The 20,471-nt window shown below is 34.1% G+C and overlaps 1 protein-coding gene across 1 annotated transcript; it reads right to left on the bottom strand.

Annotated features, from left to right (window-relative positions):
- Positions 1-869: 869 nt before the first annotated feature.
- On the bottom strand, positions 870-4,029 carry LOC147551863 (MATE efflux family protein). The gene is made up of 3 exons (XM_086671410.1): positions 3,656-4,029; positions 2,647-3,519; positions 870-1,738 (listed from the first exon to the last, which is right to left on the bottom strand). The coding sequence occupies exons 1-3, from the start codon at positions 3,725-3,727 to the stop codon at positions 1,169-1,171; spliced, it is 1,515 nt and encodes a 504-aa protein (XP_086527536.1). The 5' UTR covers positions 3,728-4,029; the 3' UTR covers positions 870-1,168.
- Positions 4,030-20,471: the final 16,442 nt, after the last annotated feature.

Genomic DNA, 20,471 nt, shown 5'->3' with positions numbered 1-20,471 from the left:
CTGATGTTAACTAACATTAATAAATTTCAACACAAAAAAACATTAATAAGGTTAAATCTAACAATTGTGATAGTCCCATGTTGCTTACGAAAGTGTCTGAGGCCTGACATATAGGTGTACGTTCAAGCTTAGTAATTGTCGAGGTCTTTTGAGAGGGCTGGTGGAGCTTTCGCCAAGAACAAAACCCCATACCTGTGTGAGGTGTTTAAAACAGAGACAATATATTGACAACTGCCAAGACTCGAGACATCACAACAATGGTGGACCCCAATGAAATTCTGTTCATTTCTTATGTGATAGTTCACATGATAGAGGTCGTTGAAACATAAATACATAGAATAACCTTCATTTAGATTTAAAGAGACTATAGAAAATAGATGTCGATGCATACCTTTTGATTTACAGCCTTATATAAATGACTTGATTGAGTTGATACGATCTGTCATTTGGTTCATCTTCTCTTTGGAATCACTTTTGTGATGAAAGAGAGTCATACTCAAACTACAACTGGAAAGATGGAGAAGAAGCTTAAGTGGAGATCATGACTCTTATAATTAGTTGAATTACTTCTTATATTTCTAATTTGGCTCTCATCTAGGAATCACTTAATAGTCTCTACACATTTACTCCAGAAGCACTTTGATATGTTAGGTCAATAGTAAACATTATTAGACCACCATATGACATGACTACACGTTGCAAACAAAATAATAATACAAAAATATATGCAAAAGGACCTCTCGAATTCTAGAATAGATTTAACACCCATGGACCCAACCGATCATAAGTAAGCGTAACAGCTAAACTTCAATTATGACTGTAATTTTATGATAATCGCTAAATTTTAACTGTAACAGAAAATTAGTGTAACAGCAAAATTAATTTCAATTGGTATAACAGTACCTTCACTAAATAAACCGTTACACATTAATTTACTATTTAAAGCACATTTGACCGAACCTATTCTAAAAAAAAAGTTAAAATAGGAATAGAACAAACATAAATAGCAGCATAATGACAAAACAAACTTCACCACAAAGAAAGTAACGTTTTCTTAAAGTACCCCCAAAAAGTAACGTATCACCATTTACTCCCTCTCTCTCTCTCTCATCAGATTCAAGTCCCAAAGTTATTAACTCTCACCCACTTTCTCTCTCCTCTTTCTCTATCAGACAACAACACCACCACTTCCATTTAATAACCCTTTCTTTTCTTCATCAATCTCACCACCACCACCACCACCACCACCACCACTACTAGTCATTTCTAGGGTTGTGAGATTTTGAGCCCTAAGAGATTCAGCAACCCAATCAGTTCTCATGAGAATGACAAACAAGACAGATACAACACAAGCTGCCTGTGCAGATAACATCCCATACCATAAACCACTAAAACCAAATTTCAACCAAAATGCTAAACCAACAGCAACTGGAGTGCCAATACAGTAAAATGATCCTAGGTTGATTCTAGCACCAATAACTGGTCTAGCTGTGCCACGTAAGACACCACAACCTGTTGTTTGAGGACAATTACCCAATTCACATAGACCCATTATGGGCATTACTGTTGCCACTAAAGCACACACTTGTTTGTCTTTTGTGAATACTCCTGCCCATCTGTCCCTCAATATAGCTGTCCACGTCACGTTTATAATACCTATCACAAATGCACATCCTAGTGCCACCAATGCTGCTAATTTTGCCTTCATTGGCTTCCCTGCACCCAACTCATTCCCTACCTGCACCCATATTAAAATCACCCCACTATAGATTAGGCTTGAAAAAACAAATTAGGTGAAATATATTCTATGGTAGAAAAGGAGAATATTATAGTTCCCCGACCCGATATTCGTGTTAGTTAAAGGACAAATAAAAAGCTTTCTAGTGCATAGTTAACTTTCGTGAAAAATACTTATAGTGTCTGTCACATTCTTAGAGATAGTATTATTGACAAATTTTGTATAGTTGATCCTAATTGTAATGCTAATTAAAGTATATATATAATCAAGATAATGTGAACGACTTTTGAGTCAAACTCCGAAAGAAACTATATAGAAAAATAAAATTATTTCCCCGACTTTTCCCAAAAAATTATTGGACAAAATGTAATAACCCTAACTAGTAGTCTTCTAATGTATAATTGACTTTCTTGAGAAATGCACAAAGTGTCTATCACATTCTTACTGATATTATTGTAGTCACATTTTGTACCATTGTCTATAAATTATACAAATATAGTAACTAATAAAATTGTATAATCAAGATAATGTGAACTTGACTTTTGAGTAAAATTCCGAAGGAACTATAGACAAAAAATCATTTCCCAAATTTCCCCAAAAACTACCATGATGGAATGCTCGGCACGAGTCTTGACTGAAAGTCGACAGGCTGACGTGTCGGGCCAGAATCCAGAGCTAGACAAATTTTCACTTTCTCTCTCTAGATCATGGCCCGTCACGTCATCCTGCTGGGATTCGGCCGGACTCGTGTCGGGCATAGTCTCGTTTTCCCCCAAAAATTGTTGGACAAAAAAACAGCTAACCCTAGCTAGCTAGCTAGTACTCTTCTTCACCAATTCTACCTCTCAGACTAATAGCACATCAACAACCCAACAAGTAGAAGAAAAAAAAAAGGTAAAAGAACTTACCCTTGTGGAGACACAAGCAGCCAAAGACATAGGCAGAGTGTACATAAGACTAGTAGTCTGAATCAAAATAGCAGTAGCAGCCACAGCAATTTTAGGGTTAGACAAGTACCCAGCCAACACTGTCAATATCTCATACCACCACCATTCAAGACAAATTCCTAAACAACTAGGTACTGCTAATCTCAATAATGGACCCACCCCACATATCAATTCTCTAATCTTGATTGTCCATTTAAATTTACATCTTCCTGAAAACCTAACATACCCACTCATCAATATCACCATATTCATATTTGTTAATACTGATGCCATTGCCACACCAGGAACTCCCAATTTCATCACATTTACTAACAAAATATTCAATGGGACATGAAATAAAACAGCCATTACTGAACAATACATCATTGGTTTTGTTATTCCTTGTGATCTTAGGTATACCCTTAATGGTTGTAAGAATGTATTTGTTATCAAATCTGGTAATGAATATATGCAGTAAGTAGCAGCCATTGATGTAATTTCTTTATCTTGACCTAAAAAAATCATGATTCTTGATAAATTAATCCATAAGCAAGAAATGGGTATACTAGCTGATAAAAGGATTAAGATTGTTTGTTGTAAAGATAGAGAAAGTAAATCCCAATTTTTGTTACCAAAAGCTTGACTACAAACTGGTTCTAATCCTGAAGCTAATCCAACTAAAACAGAGTACCCTGTTATATTTGTAAATCCAATTGATAAAGCTCCACCAGCTAGTTCTAAACTTCCTAATCTTCCTAAAAATAAAACTGATACCATTGCTCTTATATAAACCACTGTGTTCATTGCTGTTATTGGTAAAGCCATACCCCATAGTTCTTTTAATTCATCTATTACCTGATCACCCCCCCACCATGGAGTTTACACAGAGAAAAAACAGAGTATTAGTTAGTGATTCTGAACTTTCAGAGATAGATATGGAAAGAAAACAGTAAAAAGAGGAAAAGAGGGTGTGGGTTTTTTGTTATGTTACCTGATTTGCAGAAGGGGGTTTGTTTAGTGAACAATCTGATTGTTCTTCTTTATCAGACTTCATCATCATCATGATTATCAGTTGTTAATGGAGAAAAACTTCAAAATGACATTTGGGTTTTTAAATTTTGAGAAGAAAAAGTAGGGATGATAAACTACTATATAAAGAGTGTAGAAAAGATAGTTAGAAGAAACCCATATGGAAAAAAAAAAACTAGTCTTTGATTTCTGAAGTTGGAGTTGTTTAAGTAGAGAGAGAAGGAGAAGGGATATAGAGAGAGAGAGAGAGAGAGAGCAGATTTCTTCTCAAGTGGTGGTGTTGTTAAGTGGAGGGAGAAAGAAGAGAGAGAAAGTGGAGAGAGAGACAGAAGCCTTGGTAAAGAGGAAGTGGGGAAGGGCTTTTTTACCTTTTCAAATCGAAAGGGACGTTATTAAAACCAGACGAGTTAATAAGGGATAACTCCATTTTAGCCTCCCAAAGATGATCAGCTTTCATTTTGGCTCCTTTTTTAATTTTTTCCATCAGTTAACTTTAACGGTTGATTTATTTTTTTCCTTTTTACCCCTATCTTCAAAACTCTTTCTCTCCATATCTTTTGTAGTTCTTTTTTTTTTTGTCGACCGACGACCATCATTTTACAAAGAATTCCATTTTTTAAGCGGTAAACAGGGAAGGAAAGAGTTTTGAAAAAAAGGGTAAAAGGAAAAATAGGTCAGCAATTGAGGATGACTCAGGGAAAAAATCAAAAGACATCAAAATAGAAGTTAATCGTCTTTAGGAGTTTTGTGAGTTGGTTGTCTTTAATGGGGCAAAACAAAATTATCCATCGGACTCAAATCTTTAAAAACCTTTTTCAAACCAAGCCCAAAGGTTCTGTTAAGTAGCTCATGTATAAAAGGATAATTGTACAAATATATTATTTTTCCTTAATACGTCAATAACATAATAATGCGATATTATTGTGTATCACTTTTTTATATTCATTGCCCATTCAGATCGCAACGCTTCTTTGTCTCCAAAAATCTTAGTTAAATATATAGTAGTACCATTATTGTTTTCAATATAACTGATTTAGTTTTTTGTATTACTTAAGGAAAATTTGTCAAAAACTACTAGTATCCCTTTTGCGTGCAAATGACACGATAACCTGACATTCTTTTAAACCGCATATTTGATGTTGAGGATTTTATACTAAATTTTGGCAATGCGGTTACAAAGTTTTCAAACTTCCACGACAGTGACTTTGCAAAATGATCGTTTTTGGAAATTAAATGTTGTTTATATTATATTCATCATATATGATTGACTGCTCGATCATCCAACTAAATTTTAACGACGGGATGTGCGGCGGGGGGCAGAGGGTAGAAATGGAAAGATAACTCAGGAGTTAAAGATGACTCACGAAAAAAATCAAAACAGAAGCATATCATTTTCATAGGGTCGTTTTGGTGAGCTGATCACCTATAGGGGGCAAAATGAAATTATCCATCAAACCCAAATCCCATAAACTTTTCAAATCAATTTCGAACGGTTCCGATAGTTGGGACCTCGGTTCAGTTCAGTATCTCGTATTCTCGTGTATAGAAGGAAAATTGTTCCAAAATATTATTTTCCCTTAATATGTGAATATTTAGCGTTTGGGTCAAGGATAAGTACTGGTTTTAGTGTTTAGGTCACAAGTTTGTCCGTTATAGGGTCTGGGTCACGGACTAACCATTGACCACGTTGACTAATGACGCAGTTAACTAGCGTCATTAGTCAACGGGTCAATGATTAGTCCGTGACCCAGACCCTAAAGTCGGTACTTATCCTTGACCCAAACACTAAATAGCGTTGCTGTGAGCCATTCCAAAGACGGAAATAAATTTGAACGCATTAAAATCACAAAAAGGATTTGAACATCAATTCTTGCAGGTCTTAAAATTGATGGATCAATTTGATCTTTGTTGTTCACAGTAATCACCATGATTCTTTCTTCAACCAAGTAGAGAAAATTTCATCCATGAAATTCAAAATTCCTGATAAACTTATAGATGTTGATTTCTCATTCAAATATAGATCTAAATCTTTAATAAAAATAACTAATCGTTTTGTTGTTTGAAGAAGAAGCATTTTTAGGTCAGTAACATTTGATATATTTATATCGTAGATATCGTAGTTCTGGAATTTAGCCATGGCGGAAACGAATGATGATTTTCCAGTTTATGGAAGACCGAAGAAGATAACTTTGTTTCCAAACAAGACGTAATCGATGATAAAATTGTTTTAATTTAATAAAAGATTCTAGATCTGATTTTACCTTGTTTTTTAGATGTGAATCCATGACAATTGTATCGAAAGTTGTTAGATGAGTAAATGAACAGATCTTCACCTTTGTTTTCTGAAGTTGGGGGGTTTTCCAGGGTTCTTGAGAGTTAGGGTTTAAGAGAGCTTGAAAAGAGGGAAAGAGAGAGAGAGATGACCGGCAAAAGCTTGGCCGACACGGGAAGGAGTTGAGCTCGGCTCATGGAAGGTGGCAGCAGCTTGGACGTTCATGGAAGCACCCTCGAGTTTGGGATTTCAAGGGACTAACTCGGTTTTCATGGCAACAACAAATGGGACTTAGAACGGCTCACATCAGCTCGTGTTTAGTGTTTGGGTCAAGGATAAATACCGGCTTTAGGGTCTGAGTCACGGACTAACCATTGACCATGTTGACTAATGACGGTAGTTAGCTATCGTCATTAGTCAAGGGGTCAACTGTTAGTCCGTGACCCAGACCCTATAACGGACAAACTTGTGACCTAAACACTAAAACCGGTACTTATCCTTGACCTAAACACTAAATATCCCTAACATAATACAACATGGTACTATTTTGTATCGCATTTTTTTATATTCATTCTCCTTAGAGGCTCTTTTGTCTTAAAATATCTTGGTTAAATTATCGTAGTACGATGTCTATGTTCAACATGACTAGTTTGAGCTTTCTATATTAAGGAAATTTTGTCAAAAATCTATTAGTGTCCCTTTGTATGTGAATGACACAATAACTTGACATTCTTTTACACCGGATATTTGATGTTCAAGATTTTATACTAAATTTCGACAACAAGATTGGTTCCCAAACTTCCACAACATTGACTTGGGAAAATAATAATATTTGGAAATTAAATGTTGTTTATATAATATTATTTATTATAAAGGATTGTTTGATCGATCATCCAGCTGAATTCTGACTGCAACATGTGACCCAGAAGGGTTTGGAGAGAAAAATGTCTCAGTTTTCTCTCTATAAATTCGGGCAGGTCATGCATCTCTACTTGAATTCAGCCAACTAATGTCAGTGGAACTTTGTACATTAATTAAATTTGTAACAATTTTATAAGAAATACGAACTAAAGTAGCGGCGCTGAGTTATAATTGGACATTATTTCTTTTAGAACGAGTACTTTCGAGCCATGCTCAAGATTAGTTTCATTATAGCCTATTGGGCCATAAGATGAACTCAGTGTAATCTACGAAAATAATCATACTTACACAAGCTTCCCCGTTAATGGATTTAGCTAGTTCCTTAACGAAACTAAGAGACTGATCGGAAGAAAAGCAAAATTGGGATGATATCAACCATTTAGACTAGAATTCAATTAAACATATTTCAAAGTTAGAGTTTATTCAAGTTGGTCAGATATTTTTCAAGATACAGATAAAATTTTATCGAGATGAGTTGATTTTGGATTCTTTTTTCTCAAAAGTTATTATCAGGAGGATTTGATAGCCTCCTTCATTGGATAATTATAGGAGGAAGAAGAGAAACCGTATTACTTAGAGCATTCTTCAATACAACACTCAAACTCTAAATTTTGAAGTGTCAAGTAAGATTTTTCAGAGTTCAAAAATCATCTCCAATACAAAACTCAATATGAATTTCTAAAATGACCTGTCAAGATTTATAATAGAAATTTTTAAGAGGACACTCTAAATTTAGACCCTCTTAAGTTTCTATAAGTGTCACATAAACAAATGAATTAATTTTATAGTTAAAATATAACTTTTAGAGTTTCTCGTAAGTAGTGTTGCAATGGAGAAAGTTTTCTAATCAAATATCTCTAAATGATCAAGTAAGAAAGAGATCTTTTAGAGATCTGCTGACACCTAATTTTTTTTAGAATTTTTGTAGAGTGTAGCATTGGAGATGCTCTTACTACCTCTTATCAATCAAAGATTTTATGTTTGATCTTACTATTTTCCACGTAATCAAATATAAGATTTTATGTTTAATCTTACCATTTTCCACGTAGGGAGATGCTAGAGTGCCCAAATTTTTGGGCATTTTAATGCCCAGCTGATGTGGAATCACTAAAAGACAAGGTTTTTTCAAAGTTTGACTACGGTGGGGACCGCTTTTGTTTCTAAATGAGGAAATATGTCACCCTCTAAGTACCAATTTCTAAGTCACTCTATCATTTCCCTTCCACGTATTCATGACTTTAAGAAATCATACTTGGAGGAGAGGGAGAGTGAGAAAGGAATTTTTTTTTATTAGAGAGACTCACTTTTTTTTTGGTGAATTTGATGGTACACATATTCCTAATGCTTATATGGCAAACTAACCCTGCCATATGCCCATATATATACATAGATATTCTACTATATGCCATATGTGTATTTTTTAATATTACTTTATAAAGAATTATATCATTTTTTTCACTTTTTGATAACATATCATATTTTTTTGGGAGATGTGGGGATTGACCCCTACTTTTATATTGGTATTAGGGCTACACTCCTGTTTTTTTTTTTTTTAATTTTTGTTTTACACCTCCACGTGGACGGAAAACGTAAACTTCTAGTTAAATGTCAGTCGTGCGAATCACACATGTGAATCAGGATAAAAATGGCCTTATGTATAATTTTGACATTCAACTTCCACGTGGACGGAAAACGTTAACTTCTAGTTAAATGTCAGTTTGTGCGAATCACACATGTGATGAGGATAAAAATGACCTTATGTATAATTTTGACATTCACCCCCACTTTTTATATAGATATTAGGACTACACTCCCGTTTTTAAAACTTTTGATTTATACACCCACGTGGACGGAAAACGTTAGTTTCTAGTTTCATTTCACTTGTACGAATCACACATGTGAATCAAGACAAAATACACTCATTTACATTTTAATTTCCTTCTCAATACCTTCTTCTTCTTTATTCTATTAATGAATTTCGTCAACCACAAACAACAATTCCCTTTCATCAACTCCCACCACCCATACACAACCACCAACACAAGTTGTATCTTCACAAGCCACCATCACAACCATCATCAACCTTAGGGGTTTTAGTCAGTGATCAAAGTTGTATGTCTTTTTTGGTTGATCAGAGCTAATTGAGGTAGACAAGCTCACTCTGGTCCATGGTGGTGGTGGTGGTGGCAATAGCCGAAAATTGCCATGATTTAAAGACAATCTCACTCTGGTCCATGTTTTTGAAAAAAGATGACTCCATTTTGAGATGTATAAGTTGTTGATACCTCGGTCCGTGTTTTTGAAGTGAGATGACTCCATTTTAAGATGTATAAGTTGTTGATACCTTGTTTCATAAAATTTTGCAAAATCACTGTTTATGTAGTGTTGATAATGATGGACTTGGAGACGAGAAGATTATGAGATTCATTATCGAGAAACTTAGTTCAAACAGTTTGTGATATTGGGATTACGCCGATGGTTGCGTAGGTCGGAGAAGATGAAGACGAGGATGATGATGGCGGTGGCAGTCGATGAAGGGAATAGTTGTCTGTGGTTGATGAAGTTGATTAATGAAAGAAAAAAAAGATATCGAGATGGAAATTAAAATGTAAATAAGGATATTTTTGTCCCGATTCACATACGGGGAACTCCGTCAAACGAAGGTCATACGAAAAAGACATAGACACGTCCCATTAGAGAAAAAGATCCCTTCTACTGGAGACTGTGACCGAGCCCGGCTAAAAACTCCAACCCAAACTAAATCCAATCTGATAGTAAGTCGCACGGATCCAAGACCGACATATTATTTTTCTTGTATTTGTGGAAGAGCCAGAATTTAAAAAACGAAACTCCTTGGAAAGACCCTTCTTTTTTTGTAAAAAAAAAAGAAGTCTCCGTATTCGATTGGGGCTCAACCAAAGAAGCCGTGCATCTTTTTTTGAAAGAAATGAGAAGATAGATGAAGAATTAAAAGAATGACAAATTGAGGAGAACGAATGAAAGAAAATGGAAAAAGAAAAATGTAGAAGCGAAAGTAACGGTGGACAAGAGAGAGAAAGAAAGTAAAAAATAGTTTAAAAAAAAGGGACAGAAGTTGAAGGTGGCCTAACATAGGGGCCCTAATAAGAAAATTGATGACTTATTGGGGGGGCTGAAAGGGGAATGGGTCCATTGTGAAGTGATGGAATCTCCATGAATTGGCACGTTCAAAGTGCGGCTGACGGCCACTCTCTGGTAGGCCGCCTCTGTCAGCGGGCGAGTGTGTGTCAGTCAGTCGGTCTACTATAACGGACCTGTCAATCAGTTAATCTTATTTTCATCATTTCATTGATAGGGCTTCAACCCCCATAACATTATTATTATTTTTTTTTTTTTGTTGAATCCCCCATAACATTATTGGGACAGCTATTCTCTATATTCTAACATTTAATGCTAATCGAGTATGACCCCTTATTCTCTATGTTAATTCTCATTTAGTCCTTAATATGTGGCTAATTTATCCATTTATACTGGGGGTGGGTGGGTAGTGGATTGGGACTTTCACAGACTTTCATAGACAAAATGTTCCGTAGACATTTCAAAACATTTCGGATGACTTTTTATAGACAACATGTCTTCATAGACATTTTCAAGACATTGAGTTTGTAGACAAAATGTCTTTATAGACATTTGATCGATAGACAAAATGTCCTGGGGATAGACATTTATTATTTTAATATTATTATTATTGTTTAATCACATGAAATAATATATTTATACTAACATTTCAAATATATATTTTTTTTCGACTTTTGTAGACATCTGTGAATATTTGTGGACATTTGGTAGACATTTATTATTTTAATATTATTATTATTGTTTAATCACATGAAATAATATATTTATACTAACATTTCAAATATATATTTTTTTTGACTTTCGTAGACATCTGTGAATATTTGTGGACATTGGTGGACATTTGGTAGACATTTATTATTTTAATATTATTATTAATTTTTAATCACATGAAATAATATATTTATACTAAACATTTCAAATATATATTTTTCGACTTCTCTCAACAAAAAAAAAATATATATATATTTTTTCGACTTTCATAGACATCTGTGAATATTTGTGGACATTTGGTAGACATTTATTATTTTAATATTATTATTATTGTTTAATCACATGAAATAATATATTTAATATTATTGTTTAATCACAAAAAATATATACATTTCAAATATATATTTTTTCGACTTTCGTAGACATCTGTGAATATTTGTGGACATTTGGTAGACATTTATTATTTTAATATTATTATTATTGTTTAATCACATGAAATAATATATTTATACTAACATTTCAAATATATATTTTTCGACTTTCGTAAACATCTATGAATATTTGTGGACATTGGTGGACATTTGGTAGACATTTATTATTTTAATATTATTATTGTTGTTTGATCACATGATGGACTTCAAATGTCTCTTGTTTTTTGAAAGACATTTTGGCTTCCAAATTTGTCCCAAATCCTTCACAAAATCCATCAAACTATGAAGTCCACCAAAGTCTGGGACATTTTGGAAGACAATTGAATGCCTCGGACTTTCGTGGACTCTCAAATGTCTGGATTTGAATGCCTCAGACTTTCGTGGACTCTCAAATGTCTGGATACTGGATTTGAATGCCTCAGACTTTCGTGGACTCTCAAATGTCTGGATTTGAATGCCTCGGACTTTCGCGGACTCTCAAATGTCCGCGAAAGTCCCAATCCAATACCCCCCTAAGTATAATATTTTGAGTGATTTAATTTGTTTATTTTGTTGAAAGTTTTGAGTGATTTTATTGATAGAACAAATGTAGGACATTTATACAACGAACTCTAATTTTGTGGTTAATATTTTTCGCAATACGTTCTGAAATTACACAAATAATAAATAAAAATGAAGCTCACATATATGGTGGAGCAAATATCGACATTAGGAACGCTAGTGCGGAGATGGTGAGAAAAAGGGGAGAGAAATATTAGTAGAGAAAGAGAGATGAAAAGAGTTAAAATAATTTCTCGTTATTTATTCCGAGGTAGTACATATATAGTGTGTAACTTCAATTTACAGGTAATAAAAAAAAAAAACAAGAAGTGCTACACTTAGGAAAGTAATGGACTTATTGGATCTTTGTGGTTGGGAGAGACTGTATCTTTACGGTTGCATTCAGGTCAAGTGTTCTATCCATCGAGTCAGATGCTCCACTAGTATTGCATTTTTAGTAAAGCTAAATTCACAAGATATGAGCGTGAAATTCATAGTTACATGTGGATCTTTTAGATGACAACTTTAATCTTTTGGTCGATAGATGAACAATCTTGTGAGATATATTTGTCTATTAAAATCACAACAACAATTACACATACCATACCTTCAACAAAAAAAAAAACAATTACACATACCATAAGGGCATTGAAAACCCAAACAAGATATTGGATGAATCCTTAACAAAAAAAGATGTTGGATGAAATAATATGAAATCCTAAATAATATCCTCTTATAGATAAATACATTTTCCTGTCATATTGATAATGACTATACCCTCTCAAATGTTGCTTTCTTACATGACAATGGACAATAATTGGGTTCTAACAGAGTTGATGTTACATTTCAGGTTATTTTTCAAAGTTTGCTTTCTCATATTGTATGCTCCCCAAGTAGGACTCCATCTTGACATTCTTCTATCAACCGTACAATTTCTGGTCAAGCCACAATTTCACATACATTGCACCCTAGCCACTACTTTTATCAATGTCACTAGTGATTTATGAGTGAGCATGCTTTCTGATGTATATCCATAAGGACCATAACCCAAAGAACATGAGTCAATCAAATAGTTAAAAGAAGAAATATTGAATAATGGAAAGATGATAGAGATGTATTAAGAAATATTGAGAAGACCATATAGAAATATCATGGAGAAAAGTCCAAAGGTGTCGCAATTAGTCATCGAAAATAATCATTTAGAGAGAGGAGTGAGAAAAAATAAACCACAAACTTGGATGCACCCACGGTTGTCTCAGGGTGATTAATTTGTGGTCGCCTGATGTTCGAGACGAACACTATCTGACCAACTGACTAGAATTAGTGGATAGACACAGACACAAGGCTTTATTCAGAGTACTACCCAAGTACGACTATTTAGTTGTCCGCCCGACCACCCGCTAATACATATATATGACTACCCAATATATGACTACCCATATATACAACATACATGTATATACGTGTACACGCCTATATGTTTGTTGTGGTATACGTGTGGGAGTTACTAATAAGTTATGAGCAACAAATGAACCAATATATGTCTAAACCCTCAATGTGCAAGGCCAAATAGACATGAGTATCAAGTTTTTTTGTTTTTTTTTTGTTGAAAGGAGTATCAAGTTAATCACGTGGGGAGCTTCAACTGAGAAACTTGAGAAGTGTTAGATTTGTGACACCAAATAATCTCACATCGATAATCAATGTTGCTTCGTAACGCTCTAAATCTCGATTTTCACGTCGGTCTCCATGAAAACTTAAACTTAAAAGCAATTTTTCGTAATACAGTAAACATAATCGATGTACGCGTCAAAAGAGACAAATAACGCTAGACATGAAGCTCGTGAGCGGCAGTAAATCAACTAAAAGAAACTTCATTAAGTTCTCAATTACTAAAACGATGTCTCTATATCATCGACAAGAAGGTAAAAAGAAATTAATGAAATTAATAATGTTCAAAACTAGGAGATGCAACTCTAAACATACTACCTATATTAACGTGAGAAATAAATAATTAAAAATGGACATCAGTATCAATTAATTAAGAGTTATTTTTTTGCCCCTTACTTTGTGACCAACTTTCTTTATGACCTCCTGTTTTCCGTAAATTCAAATTGATTTTTTTTTTTTGTTAAAATCGTTAGTTAACTTTAGTGGTCATTTTTTTCTTTCCATAATTGCACTTGCTATAAAATTGATTTTATAAATTCAAAATTGGTCCCTTTTAAAATAAGTGTTGATTAAAAAAAAATTCAATTTATTTAGAAAAAACTACGGGGTCAAAATGACATTTGTTTTAAAACCACCAAAGACACCTTATTACTCCTACATTTCTTCTCCACGTCATGTCTCTCGCCATCTCATCATCTTGTCGGATGAAAGTCGCTGTCGGCCAAAATTTCCGACAACCTAAAACTTAAAAAAAGAAAAAAATTCTCAATTTTTTTTTCTCTCTCTCTCCTTCTTTCTTCTCTCTTTCTATCTATCTCTGGCGAAGGGGAGCATCCCTTTTGCCTGAGGGTCTGGTCGACTAGACATTCTAGAGGTATGGAATCCAAACCTTCAAGGTCTGGTCGACCAGACCTTCACGGTTTGGCGACCAAACCCCCCGGCAAAGGGGTTGTTCCCCTTCGCTGGAGATAGATAAAAAGAGAGAGAGAGTAGAGAGAAAACGAGAAGAAATAAGAGAGAGAAGAAAGAAGAGAGAGAGAGAGCGAGAAAGTTTAAGAACTTATTTTTTTTTTAAGTTTGAAGGTCGCCGAAAATTTTGGTCGACCTTCATCGGAGAAGATGATGATATGGCGAGAGATATAACGTGGAGGAGAGATATGATGAAATGGAGAAGTGATGAGATGTCTTTGGTGTTTTTAAAACAAATTTCATTTTGACCCCCTAATTTTTTCGAAATAAATTGATTTTACCTTTATTTTAAAGGGGACCAATTTTGAATTTACAAAATCAATTTTGTAGCAAGGGCAATTATAGAAAAGAAAAAATAAATCACTAAAGTTAACTAACGGTGTTACGAAAAAATGTTAAATTTGAATTTACGAAAAATAAGAGGTCATAAAAGAAGTTGCTCACAAAGTAGGAGTCCAAAAAATAATAACTCATTAGTTAATTAAAAGGAACCCCATTAACTTGAACATTCCAATTTAGGTACAAATATTGGATTTGTACAAAAACTAATCCATAGGTGGAAAAATTTAGAAACAAATCAATAAAGTTTATAATACAAAAACAAGAGAAACACAATGACATTGACCTAACACACTAACAAGATTTATAGGACGATACAGGACCCCCACTAGCTTTTGAAGGTTCCTTCGCATAGGTTTATGTCAGTTGTTTCAAAGTAATGAAATTAAAATCTGAATATCGCTATTTATAGGACGATCAAAATATCTCAAAAGAAATTGAATATTAAAAATAAAATAAAAATTTAAAATCAGATTTTTTTCTTAATGTTAGGTCACAACTAAAGTCATTTGACCACTAACCGCAAAAAGAGGAACATATGGAATCCATTGTTTTTGTGAGGTTATAAATTTGATTCTATATGGAGCTCAATAAAGAATTTTATACATTTATTTATTTTAATACTTTAATTTAAACTTTATTTTAGAGTTGTTTTTTATATGGGGTTGGACAAAACACCAATCATGTGTCTTTTTAAACAAAGAAATACATTTTCTTTTTCTGTTTTATTTGTGAAAGATGATTATTTTAACTTTTCATCTTGGCGCATTGACCTCATCCATTCAATTTGATCTCATCCATTCAATTTGATGATTTTGTCACAAAAGTCAGATACAAATACCCAATTTGATGGTGATTGCTTGGAGAATTGAAACCCAAAAATATATTTGGATGGTTTGGATTTCGAGAACTAGACCACCCATATAAAATTACCAATATTTACCGTTCATCCACATTTCTCAATTAATCAAAAACCATGACAGAATTCTTTGTTAATGACAACTTTTGACAAAAAAAAAAATATATATCTGAAGATAAGAGTATCACAAAAATTGATTCCCAATCATCCTATAGAGAATATGGAAAACAAGATGCAAAACATTTAAGAATATTATATATATTTTATTATATATTTTATTAATAAATTATGAGTAATAGATTTGAGGAAGAATTCAACGTGTTGTATCTCGATCTTGGTATTCCACATATTTGATAGATATCAAAGAATTTCTCCGATTCATATATTACGGTGTCTTTGTTAAAGAGAGGAAAATTATAAGGCCCAAAATTCGGGTCAAAATATCAAATGCAGCCCAACCTGGAATAATAATGCAAAAAAAACCCAAAATTTGAAATTACAAAACATTTATGAAAATTTCTGAACAAAACACAGTTTGCTCTAAACAATTTTGTAAATGTATGAACAAATTTGTTTTTGTTCACACATAATTAAGAACATAATTATATATGTTGTGACAGTTTCAAAAGTGTTGTAACAATTTCAAAAGTGTTGCCAACAATTAAAAAATTGGATTTTTTTTACATTATTATTCCCGAGTGATTTATTTTCGTATTTGGGTCCAAATCTTGGGCTTTTCCTACATAGTTTCTTTGTTAAAGGCATTCTTGATCAAAGTAACAAAACAATTGTTTGAAATTTCATCTAGTGACCAAATTCTCTATTGTGTCTTCGAGAAAATTTGGTCAACTTTCTTCAAAATTGTACCAAACAGCCCTATCTAGTTTTATATTATAATACATAAATTTACATTTGTTTACTTTTATTTAACTAGCCATGTTTGAAAGAGCAAGGGAGCTTCATGTAGAGGAGGTCGATTTTCATGACCTATAAAAATCTAATTTATTCTTATATCTACGTCATTTTCTTTCAATATCTTGACTAAAATACTTTGAAAAAACCCAAAAAAATAAAATCGAAGGGCATTGTTGACCCAACCAAGAAACGAGAAGTAGCCAATTGCACAACTTAGTTTTCAATAGTTGAAAACCACCAACAAACAAAAACTAAGAAAATTATGGTTAACTAGGTTTCTCGTTCTGTAATTGACACCTCATTAACACCCACCGCCACTTTTATTATTGATTTGTCAGACACAAAATATTCAGGTTGTGTGCGAACTGGAAGAGAAGCAGAATTGCTACTGAGCATCACAATTGTCGATGCCATTGTTGGTCTGACACTCTTAAAGCTATATCATCTTGAACACATAATAACGCAACGTGGATGCATCTGATAACTACCCTTGTCGAATAGTTGTCTCGCATTATTGGATCGAGACATTCTAAAAATGTCCCATTATTGCAATGTTTCCATGCCTGTGATAAGTTCTCAGTTACTCAAGAGACCCGACATATGAATCAAGTATTTAGTGTTTCAGTTTGACATAATCATACTCACATAATTGAGAAGATCTTGAGCTTTGCCTTATCTTTGTTTATGCATTTTGGACATATTTATGAGTCTAACTCAAATTTATATGTCTCATCCCTCTAGTCATATCTTCCGATTAAGTAGACACTTTTTGGTGTAACTCATGTAGGATCCGGACGAAGTTAGGTACGAATTACCTAGTAAATCGACGATCGTAGTTGGTGTTTAGCTAAACACACTACGATCCCTAAATCGTCCGAACTCCATGATTTTCTTCACCAATTGTCCTAGCACGACAAATTACTCGCATTGCACCTTTGGTTGAAAAACATATTCGTCAGTAAATACCGAGGCCTTTTGGGTGGGATCGCAGTGCCTTCGCCAAGAACAAAACTCCGTACCTATGTGAGGTGCCAAAAGCGGGGACAATATCGATAAATGCTAAGGCTTGGGGCGTTACAAAGTGGTATCGAGGGCGGCTCTTCTCCAAGGGTGGGGAATTGTAATAGTCCCGAATCGCTCGCGAGAATGTCCAAAGATTAGGCTATACGTGTGTGCTCAAGTTTAGTAAGGACTGAGGCCTTTTGGGTGGGCTCTTGGTGTCTTCGTCAAAAACAAAACCCCGTACCTACGTAAGGTGGTCAAAGCGGGGACAATATTGATAACTGCTAAGGCTCGGGATGTTACAAAGTGGTAGCAGAGCCGATGGCGGTTCTTCGCTAAGGGTGGGGTATTGTAATATCCCACATCGCTAGCGAGAGTGTGCAGAGACTGGCCTATAGGTGTGCGCTCCAACTTAATAAGTACCGATGCGTATTGGGTGGGCTTGTGGTACCTTCGCGGAGAACAAAACTCCGTACATATGTGAGATGGTAAAGGCAGGGACAATATCGATAACTGTTAAGGCTCTGGGCGTCACAATTTTTGATTCATCAAGAGATACAATCGACCGGAGAATGTGGTGGCGGTTGGTCAGGGAAGGCGTGGGTGAATTATGTCGACGAAAGTTATTGAAAATAATTTGTCCTCTATTAAAAATAATCAGTTGTCTTTATATCCAATATATTTATCTACATAAGAAATATGTTTGTGAGTATATTGCCCGCCATGAAAATGCCTAACAAAATATCAGTCAAAATTATTTCCTTATAACAATAAGAAAATAGATTGGTCAACTAAAGTTAACGAATTTTAACAAAGTCCTTGTACTCCGGAAATATTTTTGTTTCTTCAAAACGCTAGCTTTAGCCATTATTCTATTTTTCCAATTTTGCAGCTCCTGTTTTGATCTTCAAACCCATATTATGGAAACAAAAATCTCATTGATTTTAGTCATAAGTGATTAGATTTTACTAAATAATGACATCCATCTTCAAGATACCAACATTCTCATACCAGTAGAACAAGACCTAGAACATCAATAATGAGCTTCGAGTGCATCCATGGCCCTCCATGTCAAGGTATGTGTTCTTTAGTCCTCTGTATGTATGTCCTATCATTCTGTCACATTATATGTTAAAATGGGTAATCTTTAAAATATTATTTTGTAGGTAAGTCGAGTTGGCCGGAGTTGTTGGGAAAAACACAATATGATGCAAGAGCGGCGATTCATAAAGACCGTCCAGATGTGACTGTGGTGGTATTGCAACTGACTCAGCCTCGCCCTGAGGACTATTGTTGCAACTGCGTAATACTCTTTGTTAAACCAAGTAACGGACCCGTTATGAAATATCCAACCATCGGATGAGCGATCTTCATTGAAGAGAAAAATAAGTGAGATGAAGCTATCATTAATCATGTAAACTAGACAAACTATTGTTGCCATAACCTACTATTTTGCAGTAGTTTGTCTTTTGTTAAAATTCATATTCACATATCAATTTGATACTAGTTCACATCAATTTAACAGATCTATCAAGGAGCATCTTTCTCTATATTAAATTTTTTTATTCCGTAAAAAGATAAAGTCGGAACTCTAATTTTGATATGAATGTTAAGACCATGATAGGGCAACACTATTCATTGAGTTTATACTCATCTAAGATTTCATATAAGTTTGTATGGAAAATTATTACAAATTTGTGCTCTCTTGTACAAGAGGACATTGATTGAATTTGACACCAGATCCATGGTCATGTGTTGAGTTTTGCATTGGAGATGATTTCTAAACATAAACTCTAAAAAATCTTATGTGGCACTCTAAGTTTTGGAGATTGAGTGTTGCACTGGAGATGGTGTAATGTCTTTGTTGGGGTCCCTCCTTATAATAAAAGGACTCCTAATTGAAATAAGATTTCCCTTATTCCTTATTTGGGGGAAAAAATAGAAACTTCTATTTTTTTTAAGCCTAAAAAGGAATTCCCATTTCTATTGGTAAACCTCCCTATTTATCATTATAAAAGGGAATGAAAGGGAAGAGATTATTCACAACTTTCAAAACAAAAGAAGTCAGAGAAAGAGAGAATTCTGAAGTGGTTCCTTTAAAGAGAGATTGAAAGAGAAGAATATTAGTTTGAAGAAAAGAAGATTATTTATCTTGTGAAGCAAATTAGTTTGTGGTTATCTTCTTCAACCTTTGGTAATCTTGGGTTTGTTCAAATCCTAAGGTGCAAACCACGCGAAACACCTTTCCATTTCAACCAACATACCATAAATATATGAAAGTGTCTATATAAGGAAATAAAACATTTCTCCATCATAAATGTGGTACTAATTCTAAATCCCGGTTTAGCGTTAATGGTACCAATACCAAACTAATTTTGTAATAACTCACTCATACGAAAGCGGATTTAGACAAAATTTGAGTCTAAATTCAAGAGCTCGACGAGACGTCTTGCTCGAGATTCTGATGAATATAGCTACATCAAATTTAGGAAAAACCGGTCCTGCTGCTTTTGAACTAGGTACCGATTCCAACACTAAACTCTTGTCTTATCAGTAGTAGTGAGTCTTCTTCAACTATGAGAAACTACGGAACACTCAAAATTCATGGAGCCAATAAATTATTAAGTAAATGTAGTTGCACCTTTCAAGTCCACAGAGGAAACAGTAGGGAATAAGACTAATTATCCATGATCAATCATCTTCTTTTGCCAAGCGCATAACTGCATTACAAAATCTAGAAACAATGAAGAAGAAGCGAAGGCGATCTCAGCCAGGATGTGATGGACAAAAGCACTCAATAAGCAACATGTAATCAGAGAAGGAAACAATCAGACACCCACAATCACCTTCAAAGAAAGAAATAAACTATGCATTGGAACTTTGAAGCCATTACAAAACAAATAAAAGAATTAAATAAAGATTTTATCCCAGAACAATATTTTTTTTACAATAAAAAAAAAACAACTTAGCAAAACACCCTTTAAGCTTACTTTATAGAGAACTTGGACAACTACACCCTCAACCCTCTTAA

The sequence above is a fragment of the Eschscholzia californica genome, unplaced genomic scaffold (assembly GCF_041429995.1).
Source record: "Eschscholzia californica isolate CP2 unplaced genomic scaffold, dmEscCali1.0.p SCAF_3, whole genome shotgun sequence".
Lineage (NCBI taxonomy): Eukaryota > Viridiplantae > Streptophyta > Magnoliopsida > Ranunculales > Papaveraceae > Eschscholzia > Eschscholzia californica.
Note: the sequence above shows the minus strand (reverse complement) of the source record. Positions and strands in the feature narration are given on the sequence as shown.

What these genes read in the sequence shown, in the direction of transcription:
- LOC147551863 (XM_086671410.1), bottom strand. Translation starts at nt 3,727, where the DNA reads ATGATGATGATGAAGTCTGATAAAGAAGAACAATCAGATTGTTCACTA. An exon ending in AACCCCCTTCTGCAAATCAG is followed by an intron (nt 3,520 to 3,655) that starts GTAACATAACAA and finishes GGGGGTGATCAG; the next exon opens with GTAATAGATGAATTAAAAGA. An exon ending in CTGCTTGTGTCTCCACAAGG is followed by an intron (nt 1,739 to 2,646) that starts GTAAGTTCTTTT and finishes ATATGGGTGCAG; the next exon opens with GTAGGGAATGAGTTGGGTGC.